The sequence below is a fragment of the Lithobates pipiens genome, unplaced genomic scaffold (genome assembly GCF_037356315.1).
Source record: "Lithobates pipiens isolate NorthernLeopardFrog02 unplaced genomic scaffold, aLitPip1_a1.2 Scaffold_30, whole genome shotgun sequence".
NCBI lineage: Eukaryota > Metazoa > Chordata > Amphibia > Anura > Ranidae > Lithobates > Lithobates pipiens.
The window spans coordinates 151113378-151134159 of NW_027507791.1; the positions used below are offsets into that span (position 1 = coordinate 151113378).

The 20782-nt window shown below is 45.9% G+C and overlaps 1 protein-coding gene across 3 annotated transcripts in view; it reads left to right on the forward strand.

Annotated features, from left to right (window-relative positions):
* Positions 1-2923: 2923 nt before the first annotated feature.
* Positions 2924-20782, forward strand: part of KATNBL1 (katanin regulatory subunit B1 like 1) — a 63971-nt gene continuing 46112 nt past the window's right edge. The window contains exon 1 of one of the 3 annotated variants that reach the window (XM_077464950.1): positions 2924-3074. In XM_077464950.1, the coding sequence (XP_077321076.1) occupies positions 3068-3074 (7 nt within the window). In that variant the 5' untranslated portion in view covers positions 2924-3067. The other 2 variants (XM_077464951.1, XM_077464952.1) reach the window with 2 other exon arrangements.

Consider the following 20782-nt stretch of genomic DNA (forward strand, 5'->3'; position numbering starts at 1 on the left):
ATCAAAGGCAGCAGAGAGGTCCAGGAGGAGGAGTACAGAATAATGTTGATTGGTTTTGGCCGTTAGTAGATCGTTTGTTAGTTTTAGGAGAGCAGTTTCTGTGGAGTGTTGAGGACGAAATCCAGACTGAAGGGGATCAAGAAGGCTATTATCATTGAGGTGGACACTCAGTCGGTTGTAGACCAGACGTTCGAGTAGTTTGGATAAAAAGGGGAGCAAGGAGATGGGGCGTAGGTTGTTAGGATTGGATGGGTCCAGTGAGGGTTTTTTAAGTATGGGTTTGACAAGTGCATGTTTTAGAGAGTTTGGGAAGATGCCAGAAGAGAGGGAGAGATTGAAGATGTGAGTTAGAGAGTGTAGCATAGAGCCAGAGGGTGAACGCAGCATTTGCAAGGGAACAGGATCCAGAGGGCAGGTGGTAAGGTGGACATTACCAAGTAGTTTAGCAACTTCGTCTATAGTGGTGGGGTTGAAAGAGGGAAGTAATGATTGTGCCTGTGGGCATGATGTGTAAAGCGTGGAGGGTATCAGAACAGTAGAGATCTCCATTTGAAGTGATTAGCAATCTCCTGGGCAGTGAGTGAGTTGGTGGGTGGAGGTAGTGGAGGACGAAGTAGAGAGTTGAAAGTACAGAAGAGTTGACGGGGACGGGATGATAGGTTGCTGATGAGAGTGATAAAATAGTTCTGCTTGGCAGAGAGGAGGCTAGAATTGTAATTTTGGAGGGCAGATTTATATTGGTTAAAATCTCTCTGAGACTTGGTCTTGCACCACATGCGCACATGATGTCAAGTATCGGTACTCGTACTCAGTGTTAAAAAAGTGGCATTGGTGCATCCCTACTGAAAATGATAGGGGGGTTCAGCTCCTCTTGAGATTAGTGTCATGTTAAAGCAAAACTGAGCAAAAAAAGAAAAAGGGATGAATTGATCGTTTTTGTTTAGGGCAGGGTTTCTCAACTAGGGTTCCTCCAGAGGTAACTAGGGGTTCCTTGAGCAATGTGCAATTTCTGCCTCTCAGATATGTTCCCATGGATCTTTTTAGCTCTCTGTAAGGTGTTAATTCTTCCCAATGACCACAAATATAAGGGAAATTTTCCAACTGACCATCACACCAATGTATTATGAGTTGTAGATATAAAAAAAATTAACAGGGTTCCCTGAGACTGGAAAGTTATTTGAAGGGTTCCTTTGTGTTGAAAATGTTGAGAAAGTCTGTTTTAGGGGATAAGAGAATGGAGATATACTTACTTGATCCTCCCCACACAAAATTGGTCCCTGCAAACTCCCCTCCCTATGCGATCTAGTACGGCAGACTGTTCCTGACATCATCACTCCCATAGCTCTGCTCTGGATGTGAGGACGTCAGGAACAGTAGACCGCTGAGTATAGGCTGCAAAAAACAAGCCATTAACCCTTGCAGTGCGGGCACAACCCCACTGCAAGGGAAAACGTTTTTTTGCCCGGAATTGAGCTTTAACCGCTTGCCGACCAGCTGTCATCATTATACTGCCATAGGTTGGCCCGTAGCTGTATGCCGGTCCCTTTAACAGATATAGCAGGCGCCCGCTGAATGTCCGCCGGCCACCCGCGATCACTCCACAGAGAGTCAGAATGGGTATCTGCCAATGTAAACAAACAGATCCCCATTCTGTCAGGGGGGTAAGGAGTGATCGTCTGTTCCTAGTGATTAAGAACAGCTCTCACTCTCTGTACTCCCTGTCAGTCCCCTCACTTGACAGCTAGAAACGCCTCCCAGGGAACACATTTAACTTCTTAATCACCACTAGTGTTAACCTCTTCCCTGTCAGTGTAATTTATACAGTAATCAGTGCAGTTTTATAGTACTGATTGCTGTAAAAATGCCAATCGTTCCATGAAAAAGTGTCCGATCTGTCTGCCGCAATGTTGTAGTCCCGCTAAAAATTGCAATTACTATTGCCATTACTAGTAAAAAAAATAATAATAATTATAGTAAAAATGTCATAAATCTCTCCCCTATTTTATAGACGCTATACCTTCTGCGCAAATCACGGTGATCCTTGTTGTGGTGTGATAGGCTGAGACACCGCAACACCTATCTAGGTAAAGAGTCTCTGACGGAGACTCTTTACCATGTGATCAGCCATGTCCAATCACGGCTGATCACAGTGTAAACAGGAAGAGCTGTTGATCAGCTTTTCCTCACTTGCCTGTGTCAGATGTGAGTAGAGGAGAGCCGATCAGCTGCTCCTCTGGTGGGACTGAATATTAGTGCCGGTCAGTGTAGCCCACAGTGAAGGAGAAAACATACTTATTTACAAAGTTTTGTAACTGAAACAAAGAAAAACATGTTTTTTCTTCTTTTTTTATTTGTTTAGCAGAAAATAAAAATGCCAGAGATGATCAAATACCACCAAAAGAAAGCTCTATTTGTGGGAACAAAATTATAAAAATTTAGTTTGGGTACAGCGTAGCACGACAGCGCAATTGTCATTCAAATTGTGATAGCGCTGAAAGCTGAAAATTGGCCTGGGCAGGAAGGTATATAAGTGCCCCAATATTGAAGTGGTTAAAGTGGCATAAAATGGCCAAGTCATTAAGGGGGTAAATTCTTCTGGGGCTGAAGCGGTTAAGCAAACCAGATTATTATTCTGAAGTTTCCTCAGGTCTGTAGGACTTTGAAAACTCCCAAATACTGACAGGGGAGACGTTTCGTATTGTTCCAATGATGGAGACTGTAATGTTCCACACCTGACGGTGACACATCCTGTTCTATACTATTTACATTCCATAGCTTGCGCTAAAAGAACAAAACATTAGCTCATCCCTTACACCGCGAATGGAAGCGCCAATAAACGATGCACTGCACTTCGGTCTGCTGACATCACGCCCTATAAAGGAGTGACACAGCTCGCACAAAGCGCAGCAACGACCATCCAGACATTCCAATAAGGAAGTACAGCACGTCCGCTGACATAACAGCGATCACGTGACGGTGTAACGCCGCGCTCCAGTCATGCGTCCGTACGTCGTGTTCTCTTGAAGTCTTACCCCGCCCCCCAAAGCGACACTGACCAATCACGACCATGCATGGTAAGCGTGTGATGGACAGCGGTTTTGCGCTTTCCCATGAGGCAGCGCGGCGGTGTTTGAATGGCGCAGCTTGTTGTCGGTGAGAGCCGTGTGAAGTGAGCGGTGTGTGTCGGTAGAAGTGTGCTCGCCCTCTGTACTAGCGGACTGTCATCCAGCGGCAGGGCCATGACCCGGTAAGACGGCGGTGGAGATGGTTGGGGGGTGTAGGTTGGGTGTAGTAGGCCGGGCAGGCTGTAGTGTCATGGTGGGAGGAGGAGGAGGACTTCTCTTGGCTCTGTATATGCAGTGCTCAGGTCTCGCCCTCCACTCCCTCCCATCCCCCTCCTCCCACACCATCAGATCTTGTGTACTTTTTATTAATGTGATCTTTTTTTCGGGGAGATCACCCCACTCCTCTCACTCCTCCTTCTCCTTCTATCACATTTAGGTGACAATAATGGATTAATTTCCTGCACTCTCCTGGGATGCACACATCACCCAACCCAGGAGGCTGCCGGGTACTATACCGCATCATGGGGGGTGGGGGACGACGACTATCTCTGTGGTTTTTGTAGTTGGCCCCCCTGATGACGCGCTACATATCATCAGGCCAGCTGCAAGAACACATAAGAGCCCCCCCCATGATGTCAGGCTTCATTCACAGGAGGCTTACCTATGTCAAAGATGTTACGCTAAGTAAATAGATACCTAACATGTCACACTTTAAAATTGTGCATGCTTGTGGAATGGTGACAGACAACTTGAAAATCTCCATAGGCGTTGCTAAAAAAAAAAAACGTAGTTTAGCGCTAGGGGAAGTTGCTAGAATTATTACTCTCTCTTAACGTCCACAGTAGGGATGAGCCCCGGTGAACACAGCCCACGTGCAGAGCCCGCCAGGAAGTCGGCACAACGCTAATCACAGGCAGTGAGACATTGCCCCGATGCGCGGCTGCAGAGAATCTCACTGCTTCTGATTAGCGCAGTGCCAACTTCCCGGCGGGCTCTGCACGTGGGCTGTGCGAAGAACGCCTGAGCCTACCCCTAGCCCACAGTGATACCTCATGTGTGGTGTGAATATCGTATACATTAGAGCTGCACGATTCTGGCTAAAATGAGAATCGTGTTTTTTTTTTTTTATTTATTTTTTTCGATCACGATTCTTGTGGTGTAACACCATCTTTCACATTAAAACAAAAAAAATTGGGCTAACTTTACTTTTTTCGGTTAAAAAAAAAAAAATTTGAATTTGAAAGACCGCTAGTCAAATACAGTGTAACATAAAATATTGCAGCAATTGCCATTTTATTCCCTAGGGTCTCTGATAAAATATATATAATGTTTGGGGGTTCCAAGTAATTTTGATTTTTGTTAACTTGAACTGTCAGAAAAAGATTTAGCCTTTAAGTGGTTAAACTTCCTGCATTTACACATGTTGAAAATTTGGCAGTCTGCCTGGATTATTTAGTTAGGAAGTCCTATCCCCTTTGATCTAAGAAGGAAGCTTAGTTACAATATTGCAAGTTAAAAAAAACTTGGCAGACTGCTCAGATGTTTTCTTTTGACAGCTGAGTGAGCAGATAGTTTCTCCACTTGTTTATATGAAAGAATCGGCAACCTCTGCAGGAGAGATGTCAGAGGGGGTGAATCGAGATCAAGATTTTTTATTACGTGGAATTAGAGCTGCACGATTATTTGTTTAAAGAATCAAGATCGCGATTTGACCCCTTTGGCATCATAACACAGCATTTCCTTAATTCAGTGCAGGGAGTTCTTTACTCAAGCCAACAACTGTCAAAATAAAACAAAACCGGTCAGCGTTTATCATAACGTCACTTATGGCCCATATACCCGGTTTGAAATTCAGATGAAAAGTGATGCTTTTGATGTAATCTTACAATAATAGGATTGTTAGTACAGAGCTTTAGAGTGCCCATCACGACAGTTATCCGAAAAGGACAAACACAGAAAATTTTCTTGTATAGTACCAGATCGTAACTTTCATTTTAATTAGTACAGTTTTCATCTGAAAATACAAATGACATCACTTTATTTTATATTATTTCCCGAGAGTTTTCCTAACTTTAGTACCCGCTCCTCTATTTTCGGTATGAGACTAGCATGCAAAAAGTCTGTCTTCAGATTTTTGGATTGTGTATACGGCCATTAGGCGGAGATAACGAGAAACATTGTAACATTTCGTTCTTGGATCAAAGGAATGAACGTCTGTCTGTAGATGAAGGCAGTTTAACCACTTAAATGGTTCCCGACCGGCGCACGCAGATGTATGTGTGTCCCTTTAAATTTGCCGCCGTGCCATCACATGCACACCGGCCGGGACCTCCGTGAGTCTAGTCGCGGGTCCCGTAGACTCGATAGCTGCAGGGATACCCGTGATCACCTCACGGAGAGGAAGAACGGGGAGATGCAAATGTAAACAAGCATCTCCCCGTTCTGCCTAGTGACACTGTCACTGATCTCTGCTCCCTGTGATCAGTAGCAGAGATCAGTGATGTATCGCACGTAGCCACGCTCCTCCACAGTTAGAATCACAAATTTTTGCACAAACCAATCAATAACTGCTTATTGCGATTTATTTATTTTTTACCCAGAAATATGTATTAGAATACGTATCTGCCTAAACTGAGGGGAACATTTTTTTTTTTTTGGGGGATATTATCGCAAAAAATAAAATCCGCAGAGGTGATCAAATACCACCAAAAGAGAGCACTGTGGGGAAAAAAAGGTTGTCAATTTTGTTTGGGTACAGTGTCACAGGACCGCGCAATTTTCAGTTAAAGCGACGCAGTGCCGAATCGCAAAGTGCTCTGGTCTTTGGCCAGCAAAATGGTCCGAGGCTAAACCTTATTGTGACACAGTAAAATCAGTTAGGGCTGCAACTAAAGATTATTTTCATAATCGAATAGTTGGCCGATTTATTGTTTCGATTAATCGGTTAATAACCTTAAAAAAAAAAGTGGGTCAAATTGATGTTCATTTTCAACCACAGTGATGGGAAAATTTGGAAATAATAGAAAACTTCTTAGTCAGAGGAATTTTCAGACAGTGTATGTGGTTTTCGTTCAGAAATTACATTCATTTTAAAAACAGACTGTTAAAAACAAGTGAGAATTTCAAGCAAAATTCATTCAGCGAATGTACAAAGATTTTTTCATCTGAAAATTGATCCGTGTGGCCAGCATACGGCTCGGTACACACCTATGCAGTTTGTTTTTTGATCTGTTTCTGCAGTGCTTTTTGCTGTGCATTTTGATTTTTGCGATTTTACTGCAATTTGCATTTTTGCTTTTTTTTTTAGCAGATTATAAAACACAAATTGCTGCAAAAACAGATTACATGCTTTTCTGCAGCTTCTCCATTGAAGTATATTGAACCGATAAAGAACCATTTTGCTTTTAAAAGACCCTGACCCTTTCAGATGTGAACGTGTCCCATAGGAAACCATGTAAATGAACTGTAGTGCATTTCTGCAAAAAGCACCAATAAACACATAGATGTGAACCAGGTCTAAGATGTTTAGTAACATAATGGTTAAGAAAATGAGCCCTTTTTATAGTAGAAAAAAAGCAGATGATCACTACTGAAAGGGGTTTTTTTTTTTTTTTTTTTTTACTTAAAGCGGGAGTCCACCGGGACTCCGCGTTTTTTTTTTTTTTTTTTTTTTTTTTTTTTTTTTTTTTAAAAGCCAGCAGCTACAAATACTGCAGCTGCTGACTTTTAAATAGTGACACTTACCTGTCCAGCGCGCCCGCGATGTCGGCACCCGAAGCCGATCGCTCGCTCGGCTGCCGGGTCCCGCCGCCATCTTGGGTATGGGAATCAGGAAATGGAGCCTTTCGGCTTCATTTCCCGGTTCCCTACTGCGCATGCGCGAGCCGCGCGGCGCAATCCGGACGGTCCCCGCTGCCTCTGGGAGCTGTGTGTTTCCCAGCAGGCAGCGGGGCACTTGCTGAAGGGGGCGGGCGCTTGCGGAACGGGGGCGTAACCTACGCTCGTTCCGCAGAGAGCTAGCCCGGAAGTGGGTGCAGTTACCTGGATTATCCAGGTAACTGCACCCCCCTCCCCCCTGAAAGGTGCCGATTGTGGCGCCGGAGGGGGGGAGGGTTCCGATGAGCGGAGGTCCATTTTAGGGTGGACCTCCGCTTTAACTGTAGAACAGTGAAAGTAATATTTACAGTAGGGATTTGCTCTTTTTGTACTATAAAGGGCTATTGAAAATAGTAATCGATTAATTTCATAATCGATTAGTAGTTTTAGCCCTAAAATCTGTATTTTTTGCTAGAAAATGACTCGGGGGAACCCCCAAACGTTGGTTTTAACACAGACCCTAGAGAATAAAATGGCGATTGTTGCAATATTTTATGTCACACTATTTGCACATCGGTCTTTCAAACGTAACGTTTTTGGAAAAAATATACTTTAATGAATAAAAAAAAAAAAAAAACTAAACAGTAAAGTTAGCACAATATTTTTTTTTTTGTATAATGTGTAAGACAGGGCTCGACAAACCCCAGGCGCCAGGTCGCCAATGCGACCAGAAATCGCAAACTGGCGCCTAAGCTGCCACCAGCCCACTCAATATTGATGCCCCAGACATGCAGCACATTAACACTGACTGCCGTCCTCCTCCCTCCTCCACACTCAGCGGCTCTGGCAAGCATCAAGCGCCGCGTTAAGTGTGGGAAACGGAGAGAGGAGTGTGGGAAACGGAGAGAGGAGTGTGGGAAACGGAGAGAGGAGTGTGGGAAACGGAGAGAGGAGTGTGGGAAACGGAGAGAGGAGTGTGGGAAACGGAGAGAGGAGGATCTGTCAGATTTCAGCTTTATGTCGGGGGTGGGCGGGACCCAGCAGCTATCAAACACCAGCCAATGGGATCTGGGCGGGCTGCTACTTGTATGTGGCCCTGCCCCTTTTCTTAAGCAGCCCAATCGTTGGCTGATGTCTGATAGCCGAGTCCCGCCCACCCCGACATCAAGCTCAAATCTGACAGATCTGCCTCTCTGTCACTTGTCGGTTTCACACCCCAGCTGGGTCCCGCCCACCCCCGACATTAAGCTCAATTCTGACAGCTCCTCTGTTACTTTTCAGTAAGAGTGCTCAGTGTGCCTCCTGCCAACCAGTGGCACCTGCCAGTGCCACCGTCCAGACAACCAGTGCCACCGGCAGTTCCACGTGCCTGCCAGTGGCAATCAGTACCATCTGTCAGTCCCAAACCAGTGCCACCTGCCTAAGCCAACCAGTTCCATCTGTTGCCAACCTTACTTTTTCTGGTCAGTCCATAACCCTGATGTAACAGCGTTACATTGGAATTATTGACTGGGTGCTCCATTGTGAGTTAAGGATAGGGGATGAAAATGACTGGCTTTATCCTAGGAGCTGACAATCCATACCACTCTTAAAAAAAAAAAAAAAAAACTATCTCCTAACTTTTTCAACTGGCTCCTAAATTCAAAGCAAATTTGTCAACCCCTGGTGTAAGATGTTATGCAGCGAGAATTGTGATCTTTATTCTAAGCAAAAAAATGTATTCTCGTTTTAGCCAGAATCGTGCAGCTCTACCTGGAATGTAAACATCTCTTGTGATAGAAATAAGAATGACGGGTCCTCTTTATGCAGCGATATGGGGTCAAAAAGAGCCCAAAACTCTCCTTACTTTTTTTGTTCTTTTGCTTTTAAAAAAAGGTATCTGGGACCAGCCGACAGCACTGTCGGATTGTTTCCCGGACAAGCCAGAGAAAACGGTAAGCCCAAGAAACACTGGTGGGGGGTGTGATCCACCTCCTGACGCTTTTTAAAGCGTTACCATTAGGGCTGAAACAACTAATCGATTAATTTCATAATCGATTAATCGTCCAGTAACATAATGGGGTTAAAAAAAAACTAAAATGAGCCCTTTATAGTACAAAAAGAGCAAATCGCTACTGTAGATATTACTCTCACTGTTCTACAGTAAAAAAAAAAAAAACACTTAGGCCCGGTTCACACCGCTGCCGGGGGAGATCCGGATGTGATTCGCACAGCAAATCACATCCAATCTCCGTAGCGATGCGAGTTCAGCCATACAGATAGTATGGCTGAATTCGCAGCGCTCCCGCAGCAAACTCGCACGGGACCCTTTTTTGGGTCCGCAACAGAATCGGATCGCGTGGGGGTTCACACCATGCGATCCGATTCCTGTGCGAGTCGGCAGATCGCACTGCGATATGCCGACGGATCTGGGGGTGTCATTAACATAACATTGACACTCCCAGCCGTCCGCATAGGGCAGTGTGAACTGCCAGCGGGAGGTGTGCGATGCGGGTAAACGCCGCGGATTCACGGCGTTCCCGCATCGCTATAGTGTGAACCCCAACCTTAAAGTAGTGATTATCTGCTCCTTTATTTTTTTTTTTTTTGTACTATAAAGGGCTAATTTTAGTTGTGTGTTTTTTTTTTTTTTTTTTTTTAACCCCATTATGTTACTAAACATCTTAGACCTGGTTCGCATCTATGTGTTTATTGGTGCTTTTTGCAGAAATGCACTACAGTTCATTTACATGGTTTCCTATGGGACACGTTCATATCTGAAAGGGTCAGGGACTTTTAAAAGCAAAATGGTGCTTTATTGATTCAATACACTTCAATGAAGAAGCTGCAGAACAGCATGTAATGCATTTTTGCAGCAATTTGTGCTTTTTAATTTGCCCAAAAAAAATGCAAATTGCAGTAAAATCACGTGCGCAAAAATCAAAACGTACAGTAAAAAGCACTACTGTGTACCGAGCCTTATGCTGGTCACACGGATCCACTTTCAGATGAGAATATTCAGACGAAAAATCTTTGTACATTTGCCGAATGAAAGAATTTTGTTTGAAATTTTCACTTGTTTTTAACATTCTGTTTTTAAAATGAATGTTATTTCTGAACGAAAACCACATACACTGCCTGAAAATTCCTTTGACTAAGAAATTTTCTATTTCCAAATTGTCCCGTCGCTGTGGTTGGAAACGAACGTCAATTTGACCTACTTCTTTTTTTTTTTTAAGGTTATTAATTGAAACAATAATCGGCCAACTAATCGATTATGAAAATAATCGTTAGTTACCATGTCTCATGAAAAAAAGCTAAGCTTGGTATCGAGATCCCCAAATTTTCCACTTCTGATTAAATGATTGAACAGTACTGACTGGCATATTCAAGGCTTTTTGATATCCTTTTCATATCCTTTTCCATCTTTGTAAACTTTCATTGCCTTGTTACGCAGGTCTTTTGCCTGTTTTCTGCTCCCCATGGCTTTGTCTAGCCTGCATGGTGCATCCATGTGAGAGCTAACAAACTGACTATATACCCAGGCACTAATTCTGATTTTTAAAAAGCCACAAATGTGGGAAATTAACCTGTTTGTGCCACCTTCTGTATCTGTACCAAGGCCAAGCATTCCAGGGTATGTAAACTTTTGATTTTAAAGTGGCTAAGCGGTATGTAAATGCAGCAAAACGACTGTTTATTTTTTTCAAACGTCATTTACTATCTGTCAAGTTAAATAGTGCAAAGCCTTAAAGTGATTGCAATTTTTTTTTTTTTTTTTAGAAAAAAAAATATACTTGCCTGCTCTGTAGTGGTTTTGCACAGGGCAGCCTGGATCCTCTCGCATCCCTGTCTGTAGCGCCTAGCCCCTCCCTCCTGTTGAGTGCCCCCACAGCAAGCAGCTTGCTATGGGGGCACCCGAGCTGTGGTTCTCTCTCATGATTGGCTAACGGACTTTGACAGCAGCTGTGGTCAGTGGTGACGCTGCTGTGTCTCAGCCAATCGGGAGGGGAAGTCCTGGACTGACAAGGCACTCATGGACATCACTAGAGGGGGCTCAGGTAAGTATTAGGGGGGGCTGCTGCACACAGAAGGCTTTTTTATCTTAATGCATAAGGATAAAAAACCTTCTGAATTTACAACCCCTTTAAGTTGTAAAGGGTAGGTGCAGACTGGCATGGAGCTCATTCGCACTCCTGTAGCAGATGATGCAAGTCTGAAGAGGAGGGTCGCACACCACTGGTATCATCCACAAGAAACTTTCTTGGAGACTGCGCCATGGTGTTCTGTCTGAACAGTCTCCAATTTTCCTGTGGCCAATACCAGTGGAGTGCGACCCTCCTTTTCAACGGGCATAGAATTGTATTTCTCATAATTAATAAGCAGATGTACAGCCCCCCCCCCTCAAGTCAAGAGTTCACCACCCTCCCTTACATCAGTGTACCCCCTCCCCCTTACCTTGTGCTGCTACCTGGAAGAAGCTGGGGGCGGAGCTGCAGGAGAGGTGCAAGGGCCACACAAAATAGTCTGGAGGGCTGTAATCGGCCCAACTGGAGTCTGAGGAAGTAAACCCTGATGGGTTTACTACTTTGTCTCACTGCAAAGGTAAAGCATAATGGGCCACTATGCATTTCATAGTAGCCTATTATGTGTCACTTACCTGACACAGGAGCCAGCGCTGTTACTGCTGTCCCCTGTAGCACAAAGCGTCCATCTTCTTCCGGATATCGCTGCTCTGGCCACTCACAGCGCCGGAGCAGCGATGCCGTCACTCCTGCGCATGGGAGCAGCCACTAACAGCATATCGCCGTTGGCAACGGCATGACGATAGTGCGTGTCGCTGACTATGGCGCATGCGCCGTAGACAGTGGTGACTGTCTTTTAGTAAATATCTCCTAAACCGTGTAGGTTTAGGAGATATTTCTTGGACCTACAGGTAAGCCTTAATCTAGGCTTACCTGTAGGTCAAAGTGGTTTGTAACGATTTACAATCACTTTAACATGTGCAGTAGAGGCTCTCGGGTCATGCTCACCAATAGGGAGGCCCGGGTAATATTTGACTGGGGTTCTAACCCTTAGCTATTCTATCTAATAATAATAATAAAAGGCTCTAGGTGTGCTTTAATGCAAAACTGTCTCTAGATTAAATCTCTCAGCAATTTTCCACTTTTACAATGAATGAGTTGCATCCAAACAGTGTTTCTCTTATATTCACCGACCGACACAGCTCCTCTCTGTAACTACATGGGTTGTATAGCTTGCCATTAGGAGAAACTAGCCAAAATTGTTACACAATACACAGAACTTTAATCCTGCCCCGCGGGGGCGGCCCCTATCAACCCTCCTCCTGCTGCTAGCAGCTTCAGTTTTTTATTTCTCCTAGCAAGGAGAATGACCTAGGAAACCCTGCGGGCCTCTCTGTCCATATTTTTACTGCAGGTTTGCTGCTTTTTGCTCAAGATGAGAGATCTTGGGATCTTCTATCAACTGCCGGCTGGGTGACAGGCTGGTTAATGAAATCCTTGTAGTCTCCCCAGTCCGGCCATCGAGCGTGAGCAGGATGCAGCTACGGCTCGGCAGGCCACAACATACCTCATGCTCCAGAGGTGGTCGGTGAGCTTCAATGCTCCAGGGTATACATATGACCGGGCGACTGATGTCTGGATCACAGTATACCGGGCCAGCAGCTACCCTGTAACTGCGCAGGCATAGGCCTGTGATGGAATGTCTCCCAGCTCTTTAGGACTGGTAAGTACAGCTCTCCCTGCTTCGGTGGGGGGAGCAGCTGAGCATTCCCTGGGGGGTCGATTCGGGGGCCACCTCACCTCCTTATCTTCTCTGCCAAGTCCCTATCACCCCTCCCTTCCCCCTCTGAGGGGGATGTCTGCATGCGGGCGGTGCGGTGTATGTGTGTGTGTGTGTGTATGTATGTATGTATGTATGTATGTATGTGTGTGTGGGTCGCTGTTTCTCACCTGTGCTGTTGCTGTTCAGTCCTGGTCAAGGTCGGGGGGGTCCCAAAAAAGCCTGACGGAGTTCCTTGACTCCTATGTTGCTAAGATAGAGGCGGCACGTTGCACGTAAGAGGCCCCTGCCCCCCTGTCCTCTGGGGAGAGTTCTGATGCAGACTCGGCCCCTGCTGTGGCTGGAGACCCCTGCTCTGACCTCAGACGTGGCCGACCAGGACCATTCGGACAGTGAGGATGATTCCCCGCCTGGGTCCGGGAGCGCGACAAGGCCCTTGTTGGAGCACTTATCACAGCTGTGCATGAAACCCTGAAGATTCGGGAGCCAGCGGATTCCTCTGCTGATGTACCGGTCCCTTTTGGGTCCCACAAGCCAGCACGTTCACCTAAAGGTTTTCCCATATTTGACTTATTTTGACAAATTCATCTACAGGGAATGGGGTCGCCCGCAACTGACTTTTTCGGTCCCCAAAAACTTGGCGGTGCGTTACCCCTTTGAGGAAAGCCTTCTCAAAAAGTGGTCGGCTCCTCCGGTCGTGGACCCCCCAGTATCTAGGTTAAAGTAACCACGATTCCATTTGAGGGGACTCTTGCATTCAAGGATCCCACGGACAGGAAGGCCGAAGCAGTAGCTCGTTCCTTGTTTATGGTTGTGGGGTCAGCTGTGCAACCTGTACTAGCATCCGCACTGGTGTCGCAGACACTGACTGAGTGGGCAAAACGTTTGCGCCGCGAATTGGGAGAGCAGAATGCCTCCCCTGTCTGTGTGGAGCTAGCAGACCAACTAGTGCATGGCCTTAAGTACGTTTGACGTGGCCCTGGATACTCTCCCTCTGCTATCCAGGGCCTCAGTGTCAGCCGTGGTGCTGAGGCGCCTTATTTGGCTGAAATGCTGGTCAGCCGACCAGGCATTAAAGAAAGCCCTGACGGATCTTCCCTTCCTTGGCAAATGCCTCTTTGGAGCCTCGTTAGGTGACATTATTAAAAATGCCATGGGTGGTAAGAGTACACTACTCCCACAGGCCAGAAAAGCTAAGGAGCCATGCCGCAGGCAAGGGCCCTCCTTTTCCGCTCAAAAGCGGCTTTTTCGTCCGCCCGGTGCTTCGGCAAAATGACCCCAGACCAACAGGACGCCCACAGACGGTCAGAAGCATCCATGGAACCGCAAGCCTGCGAACAAAAGTGCTACCGCATGAAGGGTGGGTGGTCTTCGGGAGCTTGCAGCCCGTTGGACCTCCCGGTTATCAGACCAGTGGGTCTGCAATCTGTTTTCCGCAGGTTACAAGATAGTTTCTCTCTTGGCCGCCAAACAGATTCTTCCCCTCCAGCATACCCACTTCCCCGGTTCCCTGGGAGGCCCTGCTAGGGGCAGTAAGGGACTTGCTGAATCAGGTGGTGATTGTACCAGTTCGGGACTGCTTCCAGGGGTTCTACTGAAATCTGTTTGTGGTTCCCAAGAAGCAAGGGGTCCATGTCCAATCTTGGACTTAAAAGCCCTTAATCACTTTGTAAAAGTGCAGAGGTTCAGAATGGAATCAGTTCGCTCAGTTCCCTTTGACCTGGCATCAACCCCCCCCCCCCCCCCCGAGTCTTTACCAAAGTTCTGGTTCCAGTATTGGCATTGCTGCGACAATGCGGGATCGCTATCGTGGGTTACCTAGACTATCTCGTCCTGAGAGCTTCTTCCGCCTCAGAATTAGAGGATGTGGCGATCACCATGCAGACTCTGCAAGAATTTCGGTGGCTGTTGAACCTAAAGAAGTCGGTGGTTGTGCTGACCCAGCGTCTGGAGTACCTGGGTTTACTGTTGGATTCCAGGGAAGTGAGCGTCTTTCTCCCCTCAGACAAATTGCAGACTCTAAGATCTGCAGTCAAACTACCGATGAACTGCAAGTTGTCATCACTCCACTTTTGCATGCGAGTGCTGGGGCTCATGGTAGCCTCTTTCGAGGCAGTACCTTATGCCCAGTTTCACACCAGAGTCCTGCAGAAGGAGATCTTGACAAAATGGGGCAAATCTCCGCTGTCCCTGGATCGGCAGATCCAGATGAACCAGCCAGTCGGGGATTCCCTGATCTGGTGGTTGAGGTCCCTGGTCGGTCAGGACGGAAAATTGTTCCTTCCTCTCAAATGGACAGTGGTCACTACGAACGCCAGTCTGTCCGGCTGGGGTGGAGGATTAAGTCGGCTCAGGGCCTCTGGTTGACGGAAGAATCCAAGTTTCTGATCAATCTGCTCGAATTGAGAGCGATCAGGCTGTGCCTCCACACGTGGTCGACGTGTCTTCAAGGGCGTCGGACAACGCTACGGCTGTGGCATACATAAATCACCAAGGGGGAACGAGAAGCTCCACCGCTGCTAGGGAGGTCGCTCACATACTTTGGTGGGCAGAGCGACACGTTTCGGCCCTGTCGGACATTTATATCCTGGAGGTGGAAAATTGGCAGGCAGACTATCTGAGTCTACAGATGCTGGACCCAGGAGACTGGGCATTGCATCCGGAGATATTCAGGCTGCCGTGCCTGAAATGGGGCACACCAGAGGTGGATCTATTGGCCTCCCTGCTCAATCGGAAGGTCCCGAGATTCGTGCACAAGATATCCGTGCGCAGACGCTTTGGTGGCTCCGTGGGATCAGTACCAGCTGATCTACGCCTTTCCTCCGCTGAAACTGTTGCCACGTCTGCTTCGCAGGGTGGAAGCTGAGGGGATTCCGGTAACCCAGATTGGCCTCAATGGGCCTGGTGCGTCTGATGGCAGACGCTCCCTGACGACTGCCGTTGCGAGAGGACCTCCTATCTCAAGGTCCAATCTTTCACCCTACTTTACCATCGCTGGCTTTAACGCCCTGGCTGTTGAAAGCCAGGTATTGAGGAACCGGTGTATGTCGAACTCAGTGATTCCGACTATGCTGAGAGCGCAGAAATCTTCCAGGAAGATATACCATCGTACTTGGAAGGTCTATATCGCCATGTGTGAGGAGAAAGGGTGGCATCTGCACTCCTCTATATCCAGTATCCTGCTGTTTCTTGCAAGGTGTAGACCAGAGGTTGGCGTTGAGCACCATCAAGGGGCAAATTTCAGCTTTGGCTGGCTTTTTTATTTATTTTTTTTTATTTTTTTTTCAGGGGGTTTGCCATGCAGTCCCTCCGGTGCGTCTTCCGTGGGATTTGAACCTGGTGTTGGCGCTTCAGGAGTCGCCGTTTAAGAATATCGGGGAGATTCCTCTTACCCTTTCACAGAAGGTGGTCTTTCTAGTGGCCATTACATCGGCCAGGAGGGTTTGGGAACTGGCGGCCTTGTCCTGCAAGTCGCTTTATCTGGTCATCCACAGGGATAAAGTGGTGTTGCGTCCGCAACCGTCCTTTCTACCGAAGGTGGTCTCGTCCTTTCATATAAATGAGGACATTGTATTACCATTGTTGTGTCCTAAGCCGAAGCACCCCAAAGAGGTGGCCCTTCACGCTCTTGATGTGGTTAGCGTTCTGAATGTGTACTTGTCTGTCACAGCTTCCTTTCGGAAGTCAGACTCACTGTTTGTTTTACGGTAGCTGGTCCTAAGAAGGGCATGGCGGTCTCGTCGGCCACCATTTCCGGGTGGATCAGACAGATTGTAGTTCAAGCCTACACCTTGAAGGGGCATGTGCCTCCCTTTCCAGTCACGGCCCACTCTACAAGAGCAGTCGGAACGTCTTGGGCCTTCCGACACCAAGTGTGTAAGGCAGCGACCTGGTAGTCTGTCCATACGTTTACCAAGTTTTACAAGGTAGACGTCGGTGCATCGGCGGCTGCTGGTTTTGGCCGCAAAGTTTTGTAGGCGGCTGTGTAGTTGCTATTGAGTTTTTTTTTTTTTTTTTTTTTTCCCTGGTTTTTCGATTAAAAATTAAGTACTGTTACATTACTTTCGCAATGTTGCGGTATGGGGGATCACTGCTGTTGAGGATGACCGGTTTTGTGGTGGAGTTTTCACACACTGCTTTTTGTGGGTTTAGTTTCACTAGTTCCTACTTGCCATGGTGGATGAAGTTTTTAATGCTGTTTTTTCCCACCCCTCGCTTTGGCACTGCTTGGACGTCCCACGTAGTTAGAGAGGAGCTGTCTCGGTCGGTGAATATAAGAGAAAATAGCATTTTTGTACTTGCCGTAAAATCCTTTTCTCTGTAATTCACCGACCGACACACAGCACCCGCCCCTCCTTTTTTTTTCTATATTATACTGCTTGTTGACGTACTGAAGCTGCTAGCAGCAGGAGGAGTGTTGCTGGCACGGGGCTTGCCCCCCTGGGGCGTGATTAAAGTTCTGTGTATTGTGTAACACTTTTGCCTAGTTTCTCCTAATGGCAGGCTATACCAGGGCTTGACAAATTTGCTTGGAATCTAGGAGCCAGCTAAAAAAGTTAGGAGCCAGGTCGGTAACGGCAATCCAGACCTGTCCCTGGCCTGACATGGAGACGAGTGAGGGGAGGATAGCGCGGCCCCCCCACCTGTCTCCATGTCATTGCCCATAGCTCTTAGAGGGACATTTTTTATTTATTTATTTTTTTTTTCAAATGACAATTTTTTTATTTTTATTTTTTTTTTTTATTGCATTTTAGTGTAAATTTGAGATCTGAGGTCTCTCTGACCCCAGATCTCATATATTTAAGAGGACCTGTCCTGTTTTTTTCAATTACAAGGGATTTTTACATTCCTTGTAATAGGAATAAAAGTGACAATTTTTTTTTTTTAAAAGCACCGTGAAAAAATAAAAAGTTAAAATAAGAAAAAAAAAAAACGTTTTAAATGCGCCCTGTCCTGCCAAGCTTGCGTGCAGAAGCGAACGCATACGTGAGTAGCGCCCGCATAGGAAAGCGGTGTTCAAACCACACATGAGGTATCGCTGCGTTCGGTAGAGCGAGAGCAATAATTCTAGCCCTAGACCTCCTCTGTAACCCAAAACGTGCAACCTGTAGAATTTTTTAAACGTCGCCTATGGAGATTTTAAAGGCTAAAAGTTTGTCGCCATTCCATGAGCGGACGCAATTTTGAAGCGTGACATGTTGGGTATCAATTTATTCGGTGTAACATTATTTTTCACAATATAAAAAAATTGGGCCAACTTTACTGTTATATTTAATTAAAAAAAATAAGACTTTTTTCCCCGAAAATGCGCTTGTAAGTCCGCTGCACAAATACGGTGTGACAGACAGTATTGCAACGACCACCATTTTATTCTCTAGGTTGTTAGAACTCCTAAACACACACACATATATATATATATATATATATATATATATATATATATATATATATATATACACACACACACACACACACACACACACACACACACACACACACACACACACACACACACACACACACACACATTTTATTTATTTTTTTATTCTAAGTAAAGGTGAGATGGGTGGGCAGTGAAAGTTTCATTAGCATCGCTGGCTGTCATACCAACAGCCACCACTAGATGGCGCCAGATTACAGAACTAAACATAGGACCACAGAAGGCCTCAAAGCCGCGGCCTCAATTACCGGCCGGCGGCGGCGCGGCCCGACACGATCACGCCAGGGGGGGGTGGAAGGAGACAGGATACCCCCACTGTGCTGCCCCAGGCGCCAGATCACAAATTCTAGTCGCCAATGCGATCTGGCGCCTGGGGTTTGTCGAGCCCTGGGCTATACAACCCATGTAGTTAGAGAGGAGCTGTGTCGGTCGGTGAATTACAGAGAAAAAGATTTTATGGTGAGTACAAAAATCCTATTTTTTTACACAGCGAAATATGTAAAATGTTTAACATTGTTTTTTGTATTTACCTGTTCAATTCATCTGTAGATCAAGGGATGAGCTTAGTTTTTGCAGATATCTGTTAACTGCTTCTGGGCTGCCCCATGTACATTTACTACAGCAAGACGGCCCGGGTGCACAAAATCATGTACGTGATTTTGTGCACGCGGTTTAGGGGCGCGCGCCCCTTCCATTTGTGATTGGCTCCTGCTGTGTCCAAATAATGGCTCCAGGCGCCATGACCCGCCGACCGTTCAGAAGAGACCCGGAGAAGCGGTCTGACAATGTAAACAAAGCACACCGCTGCTCTGTCAGGGAAGAAAAGAGATCTCATGCTTCGTGAATCACAATCTCCTTTATTTCAGTGAATCCACCCTTTTTATCGCCCCTTAACCACTTCAGCCCCAGAAGGATTTACTCCTTTCCTGACCAGAGCCCTTTTTGCGATTCGGCACTGCGTTGCTTTAACTGACAATTGCGCTGTCATGCGACATGGCTTCCAAACAAAATTGGCGTCCTTTTTTTCCCACAAATAGAGCTTTCTTTTGGTGCTATTTGATCATCTCTGCAGTTTTTATTTTTTGCGCTATAAACAAAAAATTACAATTTAGAAAAATGCATTTACTTTTTTGCTATATCCCACAAAAGTATATAAAAAAAATTTTTTTATACGTATTCTTCTACATATATTTTTGGTAAAAAAACGCAATAAGCATTTGATTGGTTTGCGCAAAAGTTAGTGTCTGCAAAATAGGGGATAGTTTTATGGCTATTTATTTTTTTTCTAGTAATGGTGGCGATCAGTTTATTTATTTTTTTGACTGACATTATTGCGAACGCATCGGACAATTTTGACACATTTTGGGACCATTGGCATTAATACAGCGATCAATGCTATAAAACTGCATTGATTACTGTAAAAATTTCACTAGCAGTGATGGGGTTAACCACTAGGTGGCAGTGTATGGGGTTATGTGTTCCTAGGGGCGTGTTTATAACACTATGGGGGTGTGGCTTTGTGCGACACCACACTGATCGTATGCTCCCTGTCATCGGGAGAAACTATCAGTGTGCTGTCACTAGGCAGAATGGGGAGATGCTGTTTACATCGGCATCTCCCCGTTCTTGAGCTCCGTGATGACATGATCGCTGGTATCGCCACAGTGATTGAGTCCGCCGGACCCGCGACCATGAGTACTTTACCCAGCCGTGCCATTCTGCTGACGTATATTTACAGGAGCCGGTCGGGAACCGGTTAAATGGAAAACTATCTTTAGGTAGATTTTTACTCCAAAAGCATTTTAATAAAAATCTGATTTTAAATCAAATAAAATTTAAAAATATATATACTCACTCACACTTTGGTCAACATTTGTTAGTATCAAATTTGAGAAAAAAATTGCTCTGTTTCATAGACTTGTATATGTGTGGAAGCTTGGTTAAAGGACAGGTTCACCATTTGTTACACCCGTAGTAGGGTGTAACATGGCATGCTCCATGCCCTGCAACCCCTTTAATACCCCGCTGTGACAGTGGGTGGGGGATCCTGTCCCCGCGCCCGCTGTCACAATTTTAAAAACAGCAGAGGTCCGCCCACACGGATCTGTAAATTAATTACAAGTTCCGTCTAACTGCATCAAGCGGCTTGCAAGTGCTAATGCGCACTTTTGTAGTTTATTGACTCTTCCTACAATTCATTAAAGTGGTTGTATACTCAATTTTTTAACTTTTACCTACAGGAAAGCCTATAATAAGGCTTACCTGTAGGTAAAAAAAAATATTCCCCTCGGTATGCGCCGCTGACTGCAGCGGCGCATGCGCACAAGGGGATTCTCGGCCTGAAAATCCGGCAGTGGCCGGCCGGAATTAAATCTCCCGCGCAAATGCACGGGAGTGACGATATCGCGGCTCCGGCCACTCACAGCGCCGGAGCCACGATACCCGAAAGAAACACCGAGGGAGCATACTAGCTCATTATGCCTTTTGCTTTGCAGGTGTTAAAAAAAATTCCGGGTTTACTACCGCTTTAACTGTCTACTCTATTCTCAGGTGTAAATGGTATGTGTTTGGGAGGTGAGCTTTTAGACGGCAAGGATGACATGAGATGAGGGTTAAAAAAATAAAAATAAAAATAACACACTAATGTTATTTGGAGATGCACTAACATTTAGACTGA